The following is a 20000-nucleotide window of genomic DNA, read 5'->3' on the forward strand; positions in this document are numbered from 1 at the left end:
GTGTGTTATACACCTTGTGTGTGTGTGTGTGTGTGTTATACCTTGTGTGTGTGTGTCATAACTTGTGTGAGTGTGTGTGTTATAACTTGTGTGAGTGTGTGTGTTATTACTTGTGTGCGTGTGTGTGTTATACCTTGTGTGTGTGTTATACCTTGTGTATGTGAGTGTGTGTTATACCTTGTGTGTGTGTTACCTTGTGTGTGTGTGTGTGTATTACACCTTGTGTGTGTGTGTGTTATACCTTGTGTGTGTGTGTGTATTATACCTTGTGTGTGTGTGTGTGTGTGTTATACCTTGTGTGTGTTTTATACCTTGTGTGTGTGTTATACCTTGTGTGTGTGTGTGTTATACCTTGTGTGTGTGTGTGTGTGTTATACCTTGTGTGTGTGTGTGTGTTATACCTTGTGTGTGTGTGTGTGTTATACCTTGTGTGTGTGTGTGTGTATTATACCTTGTGTGTGTGTGTGTTATACCTTGTGTGTGTGTGTGTGTTATACCTTGTGTATGTGTGTGTGTGTTACCTTGTGTGTGTGTGTGTGTGTGTGTTATACCTTGTGTGTGTGTGTGTGTTATACCTTGTGTGTGTGTTATACCTTGTGTGTGTGTGTGTGTGTATTATACCTTGTGTGTGTGTGTGTGTGTGTGTGTTATACCTTGTGTGTGTGTTATACCGTGTGTGTGTGTGTTACCTTGTGTGTGTGTGTTATACCTTGTGTGTGTGTGTGTGTGTATTATACATTGTGTGTGTGTGTGTGTGTTATACCTTGTGTGTGTGTGTTATACCTTGTGTGTGTGTTATACCTTGTGTGTGTGTGTTATACCTTGTGTGTGTGTGTGTGTATTATACCTTGTGTGTGTGTGTGTTATACCTTGTGTGTGTGTGTGTGTTATACCTTGTGTGTGTGTGTGTGTGTGTTATACCTTGTGTGTGTGTGTGTGTTATACCTTGTGTGTGTGTGTGTGTTATACCTTGTGTGTGTGTGTGTGTTATACCTTGTGTGTGTGTGTGTGTATTATACCTTGTGTGTGTGTGTGTGTGTGTGTGTTATACCTTGTGTGTGTGTGTGTGTATTATACCTTGTGTGTGTATGTGTGTGTTATACCTTGTGTGTGTGTGTGTTATACCTTGTGTGTGTTATACCTTGTGTGTGTGTGTGTTATACCTTGTGTGTGTGTGTTATACCTTGTGTGTGTGTGTGTGTGTCATACCTTGTGTGACATACCTTGTGTGTGTGTTATACCTTGTGCGTGTGTGTGTGTTATACCTTGTGTGTGTGTGTGTGTGTTATACCTTGTGTGTGTGTGTGTTATACCTTGTGCGTGTGTGTGTGTTATACCTTGTGCGTGTGTGTGTTATACCGTGTGCGTGTGTGTTATACCTTGTGCGTGTGTGTGTTATACCTTGTGTGTGTGTGTGTGTTAAACCTTGTGTGTGTGTTATAACTTGTGTGTGTGTTATAGCTTGTGTGTGTGTGTTATACATTGTGTGTGTGTGTGTGTTATACCTTGTGTGTGTGTTTGTGTGTTATACCTTGTGTGTTATACCTTGTGTGTGTGGGTGTGTTTTAACTTGTGTGAGTGTGTGTGTTATACCTTGTGTGTGTTATACACCTTGTGTGTGTGTGTGTGTGTGTGTTATACCTTGTGTGTGTGTGTTATAACTTGTGTGAGTGTGTGTGTTATAACTTGTGTGAGTGTGTGTGTTATTACTTGTGTGCGTGTGTGTGTTATAACTTGTGTGCGTGTGTGTGTTATACCTTGTGTGTGTGTGTGTGTTATACCTTGTGTGTGTGTGTTATACCTTGTGTGTGTGTGTGTTATACCTTGTGTGTGTGTGTGTAATATACCTTGTGTATGTGTGTGTTATACCTTGTGTGTGTGTGTTATACCTTGTGTGTGTGTGTGTTATACCTTGTGTGTGTGTGTGTGTGTTATATCTTGTGTGTGTGTGTTATACCTTGTGTGTGTGTGTTATACCTTGTGTGTGTGTGTGTGTGTGTGTGTTATACCTTGTGTGTGTGTGTGTTATACCTTGTGTGTGTGTTATACCTTGTGTGTGTGTGTGTGTTATACCTTGTGTGTCATAACTTGTGTGTGTGTGTGTTATACCTTGTGTGTGTGTGTGTTATACCTTGTGCGTGTCTGTGTGTTATACCTTGTGCGTGTGTGTGTGTTATACCTTGTGAGCGTGTGTGTTAAACCTTGTGTGTGTGTTATACCTTGTGTGTTATACATTGTGTGTGTGTTATACCTTGTGTGTGTGTGTGTTATGTCTTGTGTGTGTGTGTGTGTTATACCTTGTGTGTGTGTGTGTGTGTTATACCTTGTGTGTGTGTTATACCCTGTGTGTGTGTGTGTGTTATGTCTTGTGTGTGTCTGTGTGTTATACCTTGTGTGTGTGTGTGTGTTATACCTTGTGAGCGTGTGTTAAACCTTGTGTGTGTGTTATACCTTGTGTGTTATACATTGTGTGTGTGTTATACCTTGTGTGTGTGTGTGTTATGTCTTGTGTGTGTGTGTGTGTTATACCTTGTGTGTGTGTGTGTGTGTTATACCTTGTGTGTGTGTTATACCCTGTGTGTGTGTGTGTGTTATGTCTTGTGTGTGTGTTTGTGTTATACCTTGTGTGTGTGTGTGTGTGTGTGTGGTATACCTTGTGTGTGTGTTATACCTTGTGTGTGTGTGTTATACCTTGTGTGTGTGTGTTATACCTTGTGTGTGTGTGTTATACCTTGCGTGTGTGTGTGTTATACCTTGGGTGTGTGTGTGTTATACCTTGTGTGTGTGTGTTATACCTTGTGCGTGTGTGTGTGTTATACCTTGTGCGTGTGTGTGTTATACCTTGTGTGTGTGTGTGTGTGTTAAACCTTGTGTGTGTGTTATAACTTGTGTGTGTGTTATACCTTGTGTGTGTGTGTGTTATACATTGTGTGTGTGTGTGTGTTATACCTTGTGTGCTTGTGTGTTATACCTTGTGTGTGTGTGTGTTATACCTTGTGTGTGTGTTTGTGTGTTATACCTTGTGTGTGTTTGTGTGTTATACCTTGTGTGTGTGGGTGTGTTTTAACTTGTGTGAGTGTGTGTGTTATACCTTGTGTGTGTTATACACCTTGTGTGTGTGTGTGTGTTATACCTTGTGTGTGTGTGTCATAACTTGTGTGAGTGTGTGTGTTATAACTTGTGTGAGTGTGTGTGTTATTACTTGTGTGCGTGTGTGTGTTATACCTTGTGTGTGTGTGTGTGTGTGTGTTATACCTTGTGTATGTGTGTGTGTGTTATACCTTGTGTGTGTGTTACCTTGTGTGTGTGTGTGTGTATTACACCTTGTGTGTGTGTGTGTTATACCTTGTGTGTGTGTGTGTGTATTATACCTTGTGTGTGTGTGTGTGTGTGTTATACCTTGTGTATGTTTTATACCTTGTGTGTGTGTTATACCTTGTGTGTGTGTGTGTTATACCTTGTGTGTGTGTGTGTGTGTTATACCTTGTGTGTGTGTGTGTGTTATACCTTGTGTGTGTGTGTGTGTGTTATACCTTGTGTGTGTGTGTGTGTATTATACCTTGTGTGTGTGTGTGTTATACCTTGTGTGTGTGTGTGTGTTATACCTTGTGTATGTGTGTGTGTGTTATACCTTGTGTGTGTGTTACCTTGTGTGTGTGTGTGTGTGTGTGTGTTACACCTTGTGTGTGTGTGTGTGTTATACCTTGTGTGTGTGTTATACCTTGTGTGTGTGTGTGTGTGTATTATACCTTGTGTGTGTGTGTGTGTGTGTGTGTTATACCTTGTGTGTGTGTTATACCGTGTGTGTGTGTGTTACCTTGTGTGTGTGTGTTATACCTTGTGTGTGTGTGTGTGTGTATTATACCTTGTGTGTGTGTGTGTGTGTGTGTTATACCTTGTGTGTGTGTTATACCTTGTGTGTGTGTGTGTTATACCTTGTGTGTGTGTGTTATACCTTGTGTGTGTGTGTGTGTATTATACCTTGTGTGTGTGTGTGTTATACCTTGTGTGTGTGTGTGTGTTATACCTTGTGTGTGTGTTACCTTGTGTGTGTGTGTGTGTGTTATACCTTGTGTGTGTGTGTGTGTTATACCTTGTGTGTGTGTGTGTGTGTGTTATACCTTGTGTGTGTGTGTGTTATACCTTGTGTGTGTGTGTGTGTATTATACCTTGTGTGTGTGTGTGTTATACCTTGTGTGTGTGTGTGTGTGTGTTATACCTTGTGTGTGTGTTACCTTGTGTGTGTGTGTGTGTGTGTGTTATACCTTGTGTGTGTGTGTGTGTTATACCTTGTGTGTGTGTGTGTGTTATACCTTGTGTGTGTGTGTGTGTTATACCTTGTGTGTGTGTGTGTGTATTATACCTTGTGTGTGTGTTACCTTGTGTGTGTGTGTGTGTTATACCTTGTGTGTGTGTGTGTGTATTATACCTTGTGTGTGTGTTATACCTTGTGTGTGTGTGTGTTATACCTTGTGTGTGTGTGTGTTATACCTTGTGTGTGTGTGTGTGTGTTATACCTTGTGTGTGTGTTACCTTGTGTGTGTGTGTGTGTGTGTGTGTTATACCTTGTGTGTGTGTGTGTGTGTTATACCTTGTGTGTGTGTGTGTGTGTTATACCTTGTGTGTGTGTGTGTGTGTTATACCTTGTGTGTGTGTGTGTGTGTTATACCTTGTGTGTGTGTGTGTGTGTGTTATACCTTGTGTGTGTGTGTGTGTTATACCTTGTGTGTGTGTGTGTGTTATACCTTGTGTGTGTGTGTGTGTGTTATACCTTGTGTGTGTGTGTGTGTGTTATACCTTGTGTGTGTGTGTGTGTGTGTTATACCTTGTGTGTGTGTGTGTGTGTTATACCTTGTGTGTGTGTGTGTGTTATACCTTGTGTGTGTGTGTGTGTGTTATACCTTGTGCGTGTGTGTGTGTTATACCTTGTGTGTGTGTGTGTGTTATACCTTGTGTGTGTGTGTGTGTGTTATACCTTGTGTGTGTGTGTGTGTGTGTTATACCTTGTGTGTGTGTGTGTGTGTTATACCTTGTGTGTGTGTGTGTGTGTGTTATACCTTGTGTGTGTGTGTGTGTGTTATACCTTGTGTGTGTGTGTGTGTTATACCTTGTGTGTGTGTGTGTTATACCTTGTGTGTGTGTGTTATACCTTGTGTGTGTGTGTTATACCTTGTGTGTGTGTGTGTGTGTTATACCTTGTGTGTGTGTGTGTGTTATACCTTGTGTGTGTGTGTGTGTTATACCTTGTGTGTGTGTGTGTGTTATACCTTGTGTGTGTGTGTGTGTGTTATACCTTGTGTGTGTGTGTGTGTTATACCTTGTGTGTGTGTGTGTGTATTATACCTTGTGTGTGTGTGTGTGTTATACCTTGTGTGTGTGTTACCTTGTGTGTGTGTGTGTTATACCTTGTGTGTGTGTGTGTGTTATACCTTGTGTGTGTGTGTTATACCTTGTGTGTGTGTGTTATACCTTGTGTGTGTGTGTTATACCTTGTGTGTGTGTGTTATACCTTGTGTGTGTGTGTGTTGTTCCTTGTGTGTGTGTGTGTTGTTCCTTGTGTGTGTGTGTTATACCTTGTGTGTGTGTGTTATACCTTGTGTTTATGTGTGTTGTTCCTTGTGTGTGTGTGTGTTGTTCCTTGTGTGTGTGTGTGTTATACCTTGTGTGTGTGTGTTATACCTTGTGTGTGTGTGTTATACCTTGTGTGTGTGTGTGTTGTTCCTTGTGTGTGTGTGTGTTGTACCTTGTGTGTGTGTGTGTTGTACCTTGTGTGTGTGTGTGTTATACCTTGTGTGTGTGTGTGTTGTTCCTTGTGTGTGTGTGTGTTGTACCTTGTGTGTGTGTGTGTTGTACCTTGTGTGTGTGTGTGTTATACCTTGTGTGTGTGTGTGCGTGTTACCTTGTGTGTGTGTGCGTGTTACCTTGTGTGTGTGTGTGCGTGTTACCTTGTGTGTGTGTGTGCGTGTTACCTTGTGTGTGTGTGTGTGTGTTATACCTTGTGTGTGTGTGTGTGTGTGTTATACCTTGTGTGTGTGTGTGTGTGTTATACCTTGTGTGTGTGTGTGTGTGTGTGTTATACCTTGTGTGTGTGTGTTATACCTTGTGCGTGTGTGTGTTATACCTTGTGTGTGTGTGTGTGTTAAACCTTGTGTGTGTGTTATAACTTGTGTGTGTGTTATAGCTTGTGTGTGTGTGTTATACCTTGTGTGTGTGTGTTATACCTTGTGTGTGTGTGTGTGTTATACCTTGTGTGTGTGTGTATTATACCTTGTGTGTGTGTTACCTTGTGTGTGTGTGTGTGTGTGTTATACCTTGTGTGTGTGTGTGTGTTATACCTTGTGTGTGTGTGTGTGTATTATACCTTGTGTGTGTGTTATACCTTGTGTGTGTGTGTGTTATACCTTGTGTGTGTGTGTGTGTTATACCTTGTGTGTGTGTTACCTTGTGTGTGTGTGTGTGTGTTATACCTTGTGTGTGTGTGTGTGTGTTATACCTTGTGTGTGTGTGTGTGTGTGTGTTATACCTTGTGTGTGTGTGTGTGTGTGTTATACCTTGTGTGTGTGTGTGTGTGTTATACCTTGTGTGTGTGTGTGTGTGTTATACCTTGTGTGTGTGTGTGTGTGTTATACCTTGTGTGTGTGTGTGTGTGTGTTATACCTTGTGTGTGTGTGTGTGTTATACCTTGTGTGTGTGTGTGTGTTATACCTTGTGTGTGTGTGTGTGTGTTATACCTTGTGTGTGTGTGTGTGTGTTATACCTTGTGTGTGTGTGTGTGTGTGTTATACCTTGTGTGTGTGTGTGTGTGTTATACCTTGTGTGTGTGTGTGTGTGTTATACCTTGTGTGTGTGTGTGTGTGTTATACCTTGTGTGTGTGTGTGTGTTATACCTTGTGTGTGTGTGTGTTATACCTTGTGTGTGTGTGTTATACCTTGTGTGTGTGTGTTATACCTTGTGTGTGTGTGTTATACCTTGTGTGTGTGTGTGTTATACCTTGTGTGTGTGTGTGTGTTATACCTTGTGTGTGTGTGTGTGTTATACCTTGTGTGTGTGTGTGTGTGTGTGTGTGTGTGTGTGTTATACCTTGTGTGTGTGTGTGTGTGTGTGTGTGTGTGTGTTACCTTGTGTGTGTGTGTGTGTGTGTGTTATACCTTGTGTGTGTGTGTGTGTTATACCTTGTGTGTGTGTGTGTGTGTTATACCTTGTGTGTGTGTGTGTGTGTGTGTGTGTGTGTTATACCTTGTGTGTGTGTGTGTGTGTGTGTGTGTGTGTTACCTTGTGTGTGTGTGTGTGTGTGTGTTATACCTTGTGTGTGTGTGTGTGTTATACCTTGTGTGTGTGTGTGTGTGTTATACCTTTGTGTGTGTGTGTGTGTTATACCTTGTGTGTGTGTGTTATACCTTGTGTGTGTGTGTGTGTGTGTGTGTTATACCTTGTGTGTGTGTGTGTGTGTTATACCTTGTGTGTGTGTGTGTGTGTGTTATACCTTGTGTGTGTGTGTTATACCTTGTGTGTGTGTGTTATACCTTGTGTGTGTGTGTTATACCTTGTGTGTGTGTGTTATACCTTGTGTGTGTGTGTTATACCTTGTGTGTGTGTGTGTTGTTCCTTGTGTGTGTGTGTGTTGTTCCTTGTGTGTGTGTGTTATACCTTGTGTGTGTGTGTTATACCTTGTGTTTATGTGTGTTGTTCCTTGTGTGTGTGTGTGTTGTTCCTTGTGTGTGTGTGTGTTATACCTTGTGTGTGTGTGTTATACCTTGTGTGTGTGTGTTATACCTTGTGTGTGTGTGTGTTGTTCCTTGTGTGTGTGTGTGTTGTTCCTTGTGTGTGTGTGTGTTGTACCTTGTGTGTGTGTGTGTTGTACCTTGTGTGTGTGTGTGTTATACCTTGTGTGTGTGTGTGTTGTTCCTTGTGTGTGTGTGTGTTGTACCTTGTGTGTGTGTGTGTTGTACCTTGTGTGTGTGTGTGTTATACCTTGTGTGTGTGTGTGCGTGTTACCTTGTGTGTGTGTGTGCGTGTTACCTTGTGTGTGTGTGTGCGTGTTACCTTGTGTGTGTGTGTGCGTGTTACCTTGTGTGTGTGTGTGTGTGTTATACCTTGTGTGTGTGTGTGTGTGTGTTATACCTTGTGTGTGTGTGTGTGTGTTATACCTTGTGTGTGTGTGTGTGTGTTATACCTTGTGTGTGTGTGTTATACCTTGTGCGTGTGTGTGTTATACCTTGTGTGTGTGTGTGTGTTAAACCTTGTGTGTGTGTTATAACTTGTGTGTGTGTTATAGCTTGTGTGTGTGTGTTATACATTGTGTGTGTGTGTGTGTGTTATACCTTGTGTGTGTGTTTGTGTGTTATACCTTGTGTGTTATACCTTGTGTGTGTGGGTGTGTTTTAACTTGTGTGAGTGTGTGTGTTATACCTTGTGTGTGTTATACACCTTGTGTGTGTGTGTGTGTGTTATACCTTGTGTGTGTGTGTTATAACTTGTGTGAGTGTGTGTGTTATAACTTGTGTGAGTGTGTGTGTTATTACTTGTGTGCGTGTGTGTGTTATAACTTGTGTGCGTGTGTGTGTTATACCTTGTGTGTGTGTGTTATACCTTGTGTGTGTGTGTGTTATACCTTGTGTGTGTGTGTGTAATATACCTTGTGTATGTGTGTGTTATACCTTGTGTGTGTGTGTTATACCTTGTGTGTGTGTGTGTTATACCTTGTGTGTGTGTGTGTGTGTTATATCTTGTGTGTGTGTGTTATACCTTGTGTGTGTGTGTTATACCTTGTGTGTGTGTGTGTGTGTGTGTGTTATACCTTGTGTGTGTGTGTGTTATACCTTGTGTGTGTGTTATACCTTGTGTGTGTGTGTGTGTTATACCTTGTGTGTCATAACTTGTGTGTGTGTGTGTTATACCTTGTGTGTGTGTGTGTGTGTGTTATACCTTGTGCGTGTCTGTGTGTTATACCTTGTGCGTGTGTGTGTGTTATACCTTGTGAGCGTGTGTGTTAAACCTTGTGTGTGTGTTATACCTTGTGTGTTATACATTGTGTGTGTGTTATACCTTGTGTGTGTGTGTTATGTCTTGTGTGTGTGTGTGTGTTATACCTTGTGTGTGTGTGTGTTATACCTTGTGTGTGTGTTATACCCTGTGTGTGTGTGTGTGTTATGTCTTGTGTGTGTCTGTGTGTTATACCTTGTGTGTGTGTGTGTGTTATACCTTGTGAGCGTGTGTGTTAAACCTTGTGTGTGTGTTATACCTTGTGTGTTATACATTGTGTGTGTGTTATACCTTGTGTGTGTGTGTGTTATGTCTTGTGTGTGTGTGTGTGTTATGTCTTGTGTGTGTGTTTGTGTTATACCTTGTGTGTGTGTGTGTGTGTGTGTGTGGTATACCTTGTGTGTGTGTTATACCTTGTGTGTGTGTGTTATACCTTGTGTGTGTGTGTTATACCTTGTGTGTGTGTGTTATACCTTGCGTGTGTGTGTGTTATACCTTGGGTGTGTGTGTGTTATACCTTGTGTGTGTGTGTTATACCTTGTGCGTGTGTGTGTGTTATACCTTGTGCGTGTGTGTGTTATACCTTGTGTGTGTGTGTGTGTGTTAAACCTTGTGTGTGTGTTATACCTTGTGTGTGTGTGTGTTATACATTGTGTGTGTGTGTGTGTTATACCTTGTGTGCTTGTGTGTTATACCTTGTGTGTGTGTGTGTTATACCTTGTGTGTGTGTTTGTGTGTTATACCTTGTGTGTGTTTGTGTGTTATACCTTGTGTGTGTGGGTGTGTTTTAACTTGTGTGAGTGTGTGTGTTATACCTTGTGTGTGTTATACACCTTGTGTGTGTGTGTGTGTTATACCTTGTGTGTGTGTGTCATAACTTGTGTGAGTGTGTGTGTTATAACTTGTGTGAGTGTGTGTGTTATTACTTGTGTGCGTGTGTGTGTTATACCTTGTGTGTGTGTGTGTGTGTGTGTTATACCTTGTGTATGTGTGTGTGTGTTATACCTTGTGTGTGTGTTACCTTGTGTGTGTGTGTGTGTATTACACCTTGTGTGTGTGTGTGTTATACCTTGTGTGTGTGTGTGTGTATTATACCTTGTGTGTGTGTGTGTGTGTTATACCTTGTGTATGTTTTATACCTTGTGTGTGTGTTATACCTTGTGTGTGTGTGTGTTATACCTTGTGTGTGTGTGTGTGTGTGTTATACCTTGTGTGTGTGTGTGTGTTATACCTTGTGTGTGTGTGTGTGTGTGTGTTATACCTTGTGTGTGTGTGTGTGTGTATTATACCTTGTGTGTGTGTGTGTTATACCTTGTGTGTGTGTGTGTGTTATACCTTGTGTATGTGTGTGTGTGTTATACCTTGTGTGTGTGTTACCTTGTGTGTGTGTGTGTGTGTGTGTGTTATACCTTGTGTGTGTGTTATACCTTGTGTGTGTGTGTGTGTGTATTATACCTTGTGTGTGTGTGTGTGTGTGTGTGTTATACCGTGTGTGTGTGTGTTACCTTGTGTGTGTGTGTTATACCTTGTGTGTGTGTGTGTGTGTGTATTATACCTTGTGTGTGTGTGTGTGTTATACCTTGTGTGTGTGTTATACCTTGTGTGTGTGTGTGTGTTATACCTTGTGTGTGTGTGTTATACCTTGTGTGTGTGTGTGTGTATTATACCTTGTGTGTGTGTGTGTTATACCTTGTGTGTGTGTGTGTGTTATACCTTGTGTGTGTGTTACCTTGTGTGTGTGTGTGTGTGTTATACCTTGTGTGTGTGTGTGTGTGTTATACCTTGTGTGTGTGTGTGTTATACCTTGTGTGTGTGTGTGTGTTATACCTTGTGTGTGTGTTATACCTTGTGTGTGTGTGTGTGTATTATACCTTGTGTGTGTGTGTGTTATACCTTGTGTGTGTGTGTGTGTTATACCTTGTGTGTGTGTTACCTTGTGTGTGTGTGTGTGTGTGTGGTATACCTTGTGTGTGTGTTATACCTTGTGTGTGTGTGTTATACCTTGTGTGTGTGTGTTATACCTTGTGTGTGTGTGTTATACCTTGCGTGTGTGTGTGTTATACCTTGGGTGTGTGTGTGTTATACCTTGTGTGTGTGTGTTATACCTTGTGCGTGTGTGTGTGTTATACCTTGTGCGTGTGTGTGTTATACCTTGTGTGTGTGTGTGTGTGTTAAACCTTGTGTGTGTGTTATACCTTGTGTGTGTGTGTGTTATACATTGTGTGTGTGTGTGTGTTATACCTTGTGTGCTTGTGTGTTATACCTTGTGTGTGTGTGTGTTATACCTTGTGTGTGTGTTTGTGTGTTATACCTTGTGTGTGTTTGTGTGTTATACCTTGTGTGTGTGGGTGTGTTTTAACTTGTGTGAGTGTGTGTGTTATACCTTGTGTGTGTTATACACCTTGTGTGTGTGTGTGTGTTATACCTTGTGTGTGTGTGTCATAACTTGTGTGAGTGTGTGTGTTATAACTTGTGTGAGTGTGTGTGTTATTACTTGTGTGCGTGTGTGTGTTATACCTTGTGTGTGTGTGTGTGTGTGTGTTATACCTTGTGTATGTGTGTGTGTGTTATACCTTGTGTGTGTGTTACCTTGTGTGTGTGTGTGTGTATTACACCTTGTGTGTGTGTGTGTTATACCTTGTGTGTGTGTGTGTGTATTATACCTTGTGTGTGTGTGTGTGTGTTATACCTTGTGTATGTTTTATACCTTGTGTGTGTGTTATACCTTGTGTGTGTGTGTGTTATACCTTGTGTGTGTGTGTGTGTGTGTTATACCTTGTGTGTGTGTGTGTGTTATACCTTGTGTGTGTGTGTGTGTGTGTGTTATACCTTGTGTGTGTGTGTGTGTGTATTATACCTTGTGTGTGTGTGTGTTATACCTTGTGTGTGTGTGTGTGTTATACCTTGTGTATGTGTGTGTGTGTTATACCTTGTGTGTGTGTTACCTTGTGTGTGTGTGTGTGTGTGTGTGTTATACCTTGTGTGTGTGTTATACCTTGTGTGTGTGTGTGTGTGTATTATACCTTGTGTGTGTGTGTGTGTGTGTGTGTTATACCGTGTGTGTGTGTGTTACCTTGTGTGTGTGTGTTATACCTTGTGTGTGTGTGTGTGTGTGTATTATACCTTGTGTGTGTGTGTGTGTTATACCTTGTGTGTGTGTTATACCTTGTGTGTGTGTGTGTGTTATACCTTGTGTGTGTGTGTTATACCTTGTGTGTGTGTGTGTGTATTATACCTTGTGTGTGTGTGTGTTATACCTTGTGTGTGTGTGTGTGTTATACCTTGTGTGTGTGTTACCTTGTGTGTGTGTGTGTGTGTGTGTTATACCTTGTGTGTGTGTGTGTGTTATACCTTGTGTGTGTGTGTGTGTTATACCTTGTGTGTGTGTGTGTGTGTTATACCTTGTGTGTGTGTGTGTGTATTATACCTTGTGTGTGTTATACCTTGTGTGTGTGTGTGTGTTATACCTTGTGTGTGTGTGTGTGTATTATACCTTGTGTGTGTGTTATACCTTGTGTGTGTGTGTGTTATACCTTGTGTGTGTGTGTGTGTTATACCTTGTGTGTGTGTGTGTGTTATACCTTGTGTGTGTGTTACCTTGTGTGTGTGTGTGTGTGTGTTATACCTTGTGTGTGTGTGTGTGTGTGTGTGTTATACCTTGTGTGTGTGTGTGTGTGTGTGTGTGTGTGTGTGTGTGTGTGTGTGTGTGTTACCTTGTGTGTGTGTGTGTGTGTGTTATACCTTGTGTGTGTGTGTGTGTTATACCTTGTGTGTGTGTGTGTGTGTTATACCTTGTGTGTGTGTGTGTGTTATACCTTTGTGTGTGTGTGTGTGTTATACCTTGTGTGTGTGTGTTATACCTTGTGTGTGTGTGTGTGTGTTATACCTTGTGTGTGTGTGTGTGTGTTATACCTTGTGTGTGTGTGTTATACCTTGTGTGTGTGTGTTATACCTTGTGTGTGTGTGTTATACCTTGTGTGTGTGTGTTATACCTTGTGTGTGTGTGTGTTGTTCCTTGTGTGTGTGTGTGTTGTTCCTTGTGTGTGTGTGTTATACCTTGTGTGTGCGTGTTACCTTGTGTGTGTGTGTGCGTGTTACCTTGTGTGTGTGTGTGCGTGTTACCTTGTGTGTGTGTGTGTGCGTGTTACCTTGTGTGTGTGTGTGCGTGTTACCTTGTGTGTGTGTGTTACCTTGTGTGTGTGTGTGTGCGTGTTACCTTGTGTGTGTGTGTGTGCGTGTTACCTTGTGTGTGTGTGTGCGTGTTACCTTGTGTGTGTGCGTGTTACCTTGTGTGTGTGCGTGTTACCTTGTGTGTGTGCGTGTTACCTTGTGTGTGTGCGTGTTACCTTGTGTGTGTGCGTGTTACCTTGTGTGTGTGCGTGTTACCTTGTGTGTGTGTTACCTTGTGTGTGTGTGTGTGTGTTACCGTGTGTGTGTGTGTTACCTTGTGTGTGTGTGTGTGTTACCTTGTGTGTGTGTGTGTGTTACCTTGTGTGTGTGTGTGTTACCTTGTGTGTGTGTGTTACCTTGTGTGTGTGTGTTACCTTGTGTGTGTGTGTGTGTGTATTGCACCTTGTGTGTGTGTGTGTATTGCACCTCGTGTGTGTGTGTGTCGTACCTCTTGTGCGTGTCTGGTTGGTACATGAAACTGTATTTGTCAGTGGGGTGCCCGCTCGCCATTCTCGTTGTATGCAAATGAGGAAGAGGTGGGAGTGGATATGCAAATCTGAAATTAAAACAGCAACAGATCATGATTATAATGAAGCGCATCAATCACAGTCATGGTAGAGGCCTGTGTTCGTTTATGTTGAGGGATCTTATGCTGAATGGTTGTACTAGTGTGTGTGTGTGTGTGTGAGATAGAGTTGCATGTTCACAGTTGTATTAATTGATGTGTGTTTATGTACACTGAGGGTACAAAACATTCTGGTAAAAGCTGTCTTTCCATGACAGAGCTTTTACCTGGATTCACCCCTTGTTGAAATCACCTGTTAAATCCAATTCTATCAGTGTGTAGATGAAGGGGAGGAGACGGGTTAATGAAGGATTTTTAAGCCTCGACACAATTGAGACATGGATTGTGTATTTGTGTCATTTAGAGTGGGTCAAGAACTGTAACGCTGTTGGGTTTTTCACGCTCAACAGCTTCCTTTGTGTATCAAGAATGGTCCACCGCCTAAAGGACATCCAGACAACTTGGAGTCAACATGGCAACTCAATAGTAGGGAGGTGTTCCTAATGTTTTGTAAACTCAGTGTATAGGTGTATATGTAGGCATCTGTGTGTGTGTGTGTGTCCATGCAAAGCAACCCTCAGACAGGCGTAGCCCCAATGCACACCAGCAAAACAATGGAGGCAGCAAAGCAAAACACACCCTCTGCCACTGAGAAGGAACAAAAAGATAGAGATCGAGAGATTGAGAGAGAGAGATCGAGAGGAAGAGAGAGAAATCGAGAGGAAGAGAGAGAGATCGAGAGGAAGAGAGAGAAATCGAGAGGAAGAGAGAGAGATCGAGAGGAAGAGAGAGAGATCGAGAGGAAGAGAGAGAGATCGAGAGGAAGAGAGAGAGAGAGATCGAGAGGAAGAGAGAGATCGAGAGAGGGAGGGATCGAGAGAGGGAGGGATCGAGAGAGAGAGGGATCGAGAGAGAGAGGGATCGAAAGAGAGGGATCGAGAGAGGAAGAGATCAAGAGAGGAAGAGATCAAGAGAGAGAGAGAGGGATCGAGAGAGAGAGGGATGGAGAGAGAGGGATCGAGAGAGAGAGAGGGATCGAGAGAGAGAGAGGGATCGAGAGAGAGAGAGGGATCGAGAGAGAGAGAGAGGGATCGAGAGAGAGAGAGAGGGATCGAGAGAGAGTGAGAGGGATCGAGAGAGAGAGAGAGGGATCGAGAGAGAGAGAGAGGGATCGAGAGAGAGAGAGGGATCGAGAGAGAGAGAGAGGGATCGAGAGAGAGAGAGAGGGATCGAGAGAGAGATCGAGATCTCGAGAGAGAGAGAGAGAGGGACCGAGAGAGAGAGAGAGGGATCGAGAGAGAGAGAGAGGGATCGAGAGAGAGAGAGGGATCGAGAGAGAGAGAGAGGGATCGAGAGAGAGAGAGGGATCGAGAGAGGGATCGAGAGATCGAGAGAGAGAGAGGGATCGAGAGAGGGATCGAGAGGGATCGAGAGGGAGAGAGAGGGAGAGAGAGGGAGAGAGAGGGAGAGAGAGGGAGAGAGAGGGAGAGAGAGGGAGAGAGAGAGAGGGAGAGAGAGGGAGAGAGAGGGAGAGAGAGGAAGAGAGAGATCGAGAGGAAGAGAGAGAGATCGAGAGAGAGATCGAGAGAGGGATCGAGAGAGGGATTGAGAGAGAGAGAGGGATCGAGAGAGAGAGAGGGATCGAGAGAGAGAGAGGGATCGAGAGAGAGAGAGGGATCGAGAGAGAGAGAGGGATAGAGAGAGGGATCGAGAGAGAGAGAGGGCACACACACGCGCACACACACACACAAACACACAGGGTTGCAGATTGCACATAACATAAGTACAATGCAATCTTATTCCATTCTTATTCATTTGTTTACAAATATTCCTAAATGTATTGACACCGGTATTATAATAATTATTATATGTAATGGTGTGTGTGTGTGTGTGTGTGTGTGTGTGTGTGTGTGCGCGTGTGTGTGTATGTATGTATGTATGTGTGTATATGTGTATGTGCATGTATGTGTGTATATGTATGTATATATATATATATATATATATATATATATATATATGTGTATGTGTATATATATGTATATATATGTATGTATGTATGTGTGTGTGTGTGTATGTATGTATGTGTGTGTGTGTGTGTGTATGTATGTATGTATGTATATGTGTGTATATGTATATATGTGTATGTATGTGTATGTATATATATGTATATATATATGTATGTGTATGTATATATGTATGTATATGTGTATATATGTATGTATATATGTATATGTGTATATATGTATGTATATGTGTATATATGTATGTATATGTGTATATGTGTATGTATATATATATATGTATATATATATGTATGTGTATGTATATATGTATGTATATGTGTATGTATGTATGTATATATATGTATATGTGTGTATATGTATGTATATATATATGTATGTGTATGTATATATGTATGTATATGTGTATATATGTATGTATATATGTATGTATATGTGTATATATGTATGTATATGTGTATATGTGTATGTATATATATGTATATGTGTATGTATATATATGTATATATACATATTTTATTTTTTTTGTTTTTTTCGATGTACTTTACTCAAACCAGTGAATATCACTTATTATAAATGAGATCATTAACTATCAGCTCTTGGAATATCCAGGGCCTATACTCTTCACATTTTGGTTATAAAACAACTAATCCAGAATTGATTAAAAACATCAAGGGACAGGACATCATAATCCTACTGGAAACATGGTGTCGTGGAGACATAGATACTCAGTGTCCCTCAGGCTATAGAGAAAGTTTACTACCATCAATCAAACATAAAAATGTTAAACGGGGCCGAGACTCAGGTGGAATCATCATTTGGCATAAGCAGGACTTAGCACTGAATGAAATGAAAAAAGGTACCACTCACATTTGGCTAAAACTTAACAAAGGTACAATCTATTGTGACAATGATGTATACATATGTGCAGCTTATGCTCCTCCTTCAGATTCATCATATTATGATGATCAGTTTTTTGACAATCTCCAGACAGAAATCATTACATTTCAGGCGCAGGGTAAAGTGCTTCTTTGTGGAGATTTCAATGCAAGAACAGGTTCTGAGCCTGACTACACTGATGCGGGAGGTAACCACCACATATTTGGACACCCCTCCTTGTACAGTAGCCCTATTATAAATAATAGAAACAGTCCTGACCAAATACTGAACAAAAATGGAAAAGAGTTAGTACATCTCTGTCGAGCCTTAGGCCTGTACATGCTTAATGGTAGAATCAGAGGGGACTCTTTAGGTCAGTTTACTTACTGCTCAGCTCTTGGGACAAGTGTAGTCGATTATGCCATCACTGACATTGACCCCTCCTCCATTAGTGCATTCACTGTCAGACCACAGACACCATTGTCAGATCACAGTCAGATCAATGTGTTTCTGAAGAAATTAACTGGCAATATTCATTCAAAAAAACAGCCCAATAAACTTTACAACATAAACCAATCGTTCAGATGGGCTCCAAACAGTGCAGAGGCATTCATTGAAACATTGAACTCAAATGAAATGATGAACTCTATACAGTTTTTCAATAACTCACAGTACCAAAACAATAAAGATGGTGTCAATTCAGCTACCCAAAACATCAACTGCATATTCCAAAAAGCAGCATCGAAAGCAAATTTGAGAAAACCAAAGCAATGCAACATCAGAAGCAAAAATCAAAATGTTTCTGACAAATGGTTTGATAATGAATGTAAAACAATTAGAAAACACCTAAGACAAATGTCAAACAAAAAACATAAGCAGCAAAACAACCCAGAGCTACGATATGAATACTTTGAAACTCTGAAACAGTATAAACAAACACTGAAATGCAAGAAATTGAATTATACCAACAAGACACTTGATGAAATTGAAAACGCAATTGACCAAAATCAGTTCTGGGACATGTGGAACAATTTAAGCACAACAAAGCCACAAGAATTAGCCATACAAGATGTAGGAATTTGGAAAACTTACTTTGATAATCTATACAAAAACATCCCACAAAAAGACTTAAACCAGAACCAATTAGAAATTAAAGAAAAATTGAACATCCTGGAATCAGTCATTAAAAACAACCAAAATCCATTAGATTACCCAATAACCCAACAAGAACTAAATGAAAAGCTAAAATCTATTAAATCAAAAAAGGCTTGTGGTGTAGACAACATCAGAAATGAAATGCTGAAAAACAGCACACCTGAGTTGCAAAATGCTGTGCTTAAATTGTTCAACATGGTTTTAACTTCTGGCTACTTCCCTGATGTCTGGAACCAGGGGCTCATCTCCCCTATCCACAAAAGTGGAGACAAATCAGACCCCAATAATTACAGGGGAATTTGCGTCAACAGTAACTTGGGAAAGATTTTCTGTAGCATTTTGAATTCAAGAATTCAAACCTTTCTTCAAGAAAAGAATGTAATAAGTAAATGTCAAATTGGCTTTCTCCCTAACCATCGCACTACTGACCATATATACACCTTACACACACTAATTAATAAACACGTCCACCAAAAAAAAGAGGGCAAAATCTTTGCTTGCTTTATTGACTTTAAAAAAGCATTTGATTCGATTTGGCACGAAGGGCTATTCTACAAAATTCTACAAAGTGGGCTTGGTGGTAAGGTGTATGACTTAATAAAATGTATGTACACAGAAAATAAGTGTGCAATAAAAATCAAAAACCAAAGAACAGAATTTTTTTCACAATGTCGAGGTGTGAGACAAGGCTGCAATTTGAGTCCAAATCTTTTCAACATTTATATCAATGAATTAGCAGACATGTTGGACCAATCTCCAGCCCCAGGACTCACACTATTTGACACAGAGGTGAAATACCTGCTATATGCTGATGACTTGGTACTTCTATCACCAACCAAAGAAGGTCTTCAACAAAACATTAATATTCTGGAGCAATATTGCCATAATTGGGCCCTGGCAGTAAATTTCCAAAAAACTAAAATCATGATTTTCCAAAAAAAACCCAGATGTCAGAAACAAAAATGTAAATTCACCCTGAACAACACCTTAATTGAACACACAAAAAATTACACCTACCTTGGTCTGACCATATCTGCATCGGGAAACTTTAATATGGCAGTGAATGCACTCAAAGAAAAAGCCCGCAGAGCAATGTATGCAATAAAAATGAAATTATTCAAAATCAACATCCCAATTAGAATTTGGACTAAAATATTTGACAGTGTAATCCTACCAATAGCACTTTATGGAAGTGAGGTTTGGGGGCCACTCAATAAACTGGATTTTAAAATGTGGGACAAACATCCAATTGAAACCCTACATGCAGAATTCTGTCGGAAAATTCTACAAGTCCAGAGAAATACACCAACTAATGCATGTAGGGCAGAATTGGGCCGTTTTCCAGTAATAATGAAAATACAGAAAAGATCATTAAAATTTTGGCTACATCTAAATTCAAGTCCAAATTCGAGTCTGCAATTTAAAGCACTTCAAGCCCAAGAGCTGAGCCCAGAAACGAGCCCTCTCAGTCAGCTGGTGTTGGACCTCACCAATCAAGCTGACACCAGCACTGCTTCAAAAGAAAGAATTCCAATAAACAAAATCATGAACCAATCAAAGGAATCATACTTACAATACTGGAAAAACGAAACAAAATCCCAAAGCCGACTAAATTGCTATCTGACCCTAAACAGAGAATATGAATTGGCTGATTATCTCTACTCTGTCAGAGATACGAAGCAGAGACAGATCCTTACCAAGTACAGGCTGAGTGACCACCGATTGGCAATAGAAACCGGCAGACATAAAAAGACATGGCTACCCAAAGAGGAGCGTGTATGTGGTCACTGCATGACAGGGGAGGTAGAGACAGAGATGCACTTTCTCCTTTACTGTGATAAATATTCCTCACAAAGAGATTCATTATTCACAGAAATTACTACATATATTCCAAATTTTTACAAATTGAACCCAGAGGAAAAACTAAGAATACTCATGGGCGAAGGAGCAATGGCTCCTCTTGCAGCCAAATATGTATTTTCCTGCCATAGCCTGAGGGACACTGAATAATAACATCTGCATAGTAAACAGTAACTTACTTATTATTACTATTATTGTTATTACTATAATTATTAATGTTTACTGTAGACTGTTACCATTTTATTGTATTTATTTTTGTATTATTATTTACTACCATTTTATATTATTATTTGCTATCATTTACAATTTTGTTACAATGTATATTGTATACATTGTTGCTTTGGCAATATTGACACAATGTTTTTCA

The 20000-nt window shown here is 40.7% G+C and overlaps 1 protein-coding gene across 3 annotated transcripts in view; it reads right to left on the reverse strand.

Annotated features, from left to right (window-relative positions):
- LOC110503403 (protein FAM168A) overlaps positions 1-20000 on the reverse strand; it is a 93933-nt gene that overhangs the window by 55618 nt on the left and 18315 nt on the right. For 2 of the 3 annotated variants that reach the window (XM_036961988.1, XM_036961989.1), the window contains exon 2: positions 13602-13709. The exons of the other annotated variant lie outside the window; for it this stretch is intronic. In XM_036961988.1, coding sequence (XP_036817883.1) covers positions 13602-13663 — 62 coding nt within the window. In that variant the 5' untranslated portion in view covers positions 13664-13709. The remainder of the gene's footprint in view (positions 1-13601; positions 13710-20000) is intronic. 3 annotated transcript variants of the gene reach the window in all.

Source organism: Oncorhynchus mykiss, chromosome 24 (assembly GCF_013265735.2).
Source record: "Oncorhynchus mykiss isolate Arlee chromosome 24, USDA_OmykA_1.1, whole genome shotgun sequence".
Taxonomy (NCBI): domain Eukaryota; kingdom Metazoa; phylum Chordata; class Actinopteri; order Salmoniformes; family Salmonidae; genus Oncorhynchus; species Oncorhynchus mykiss.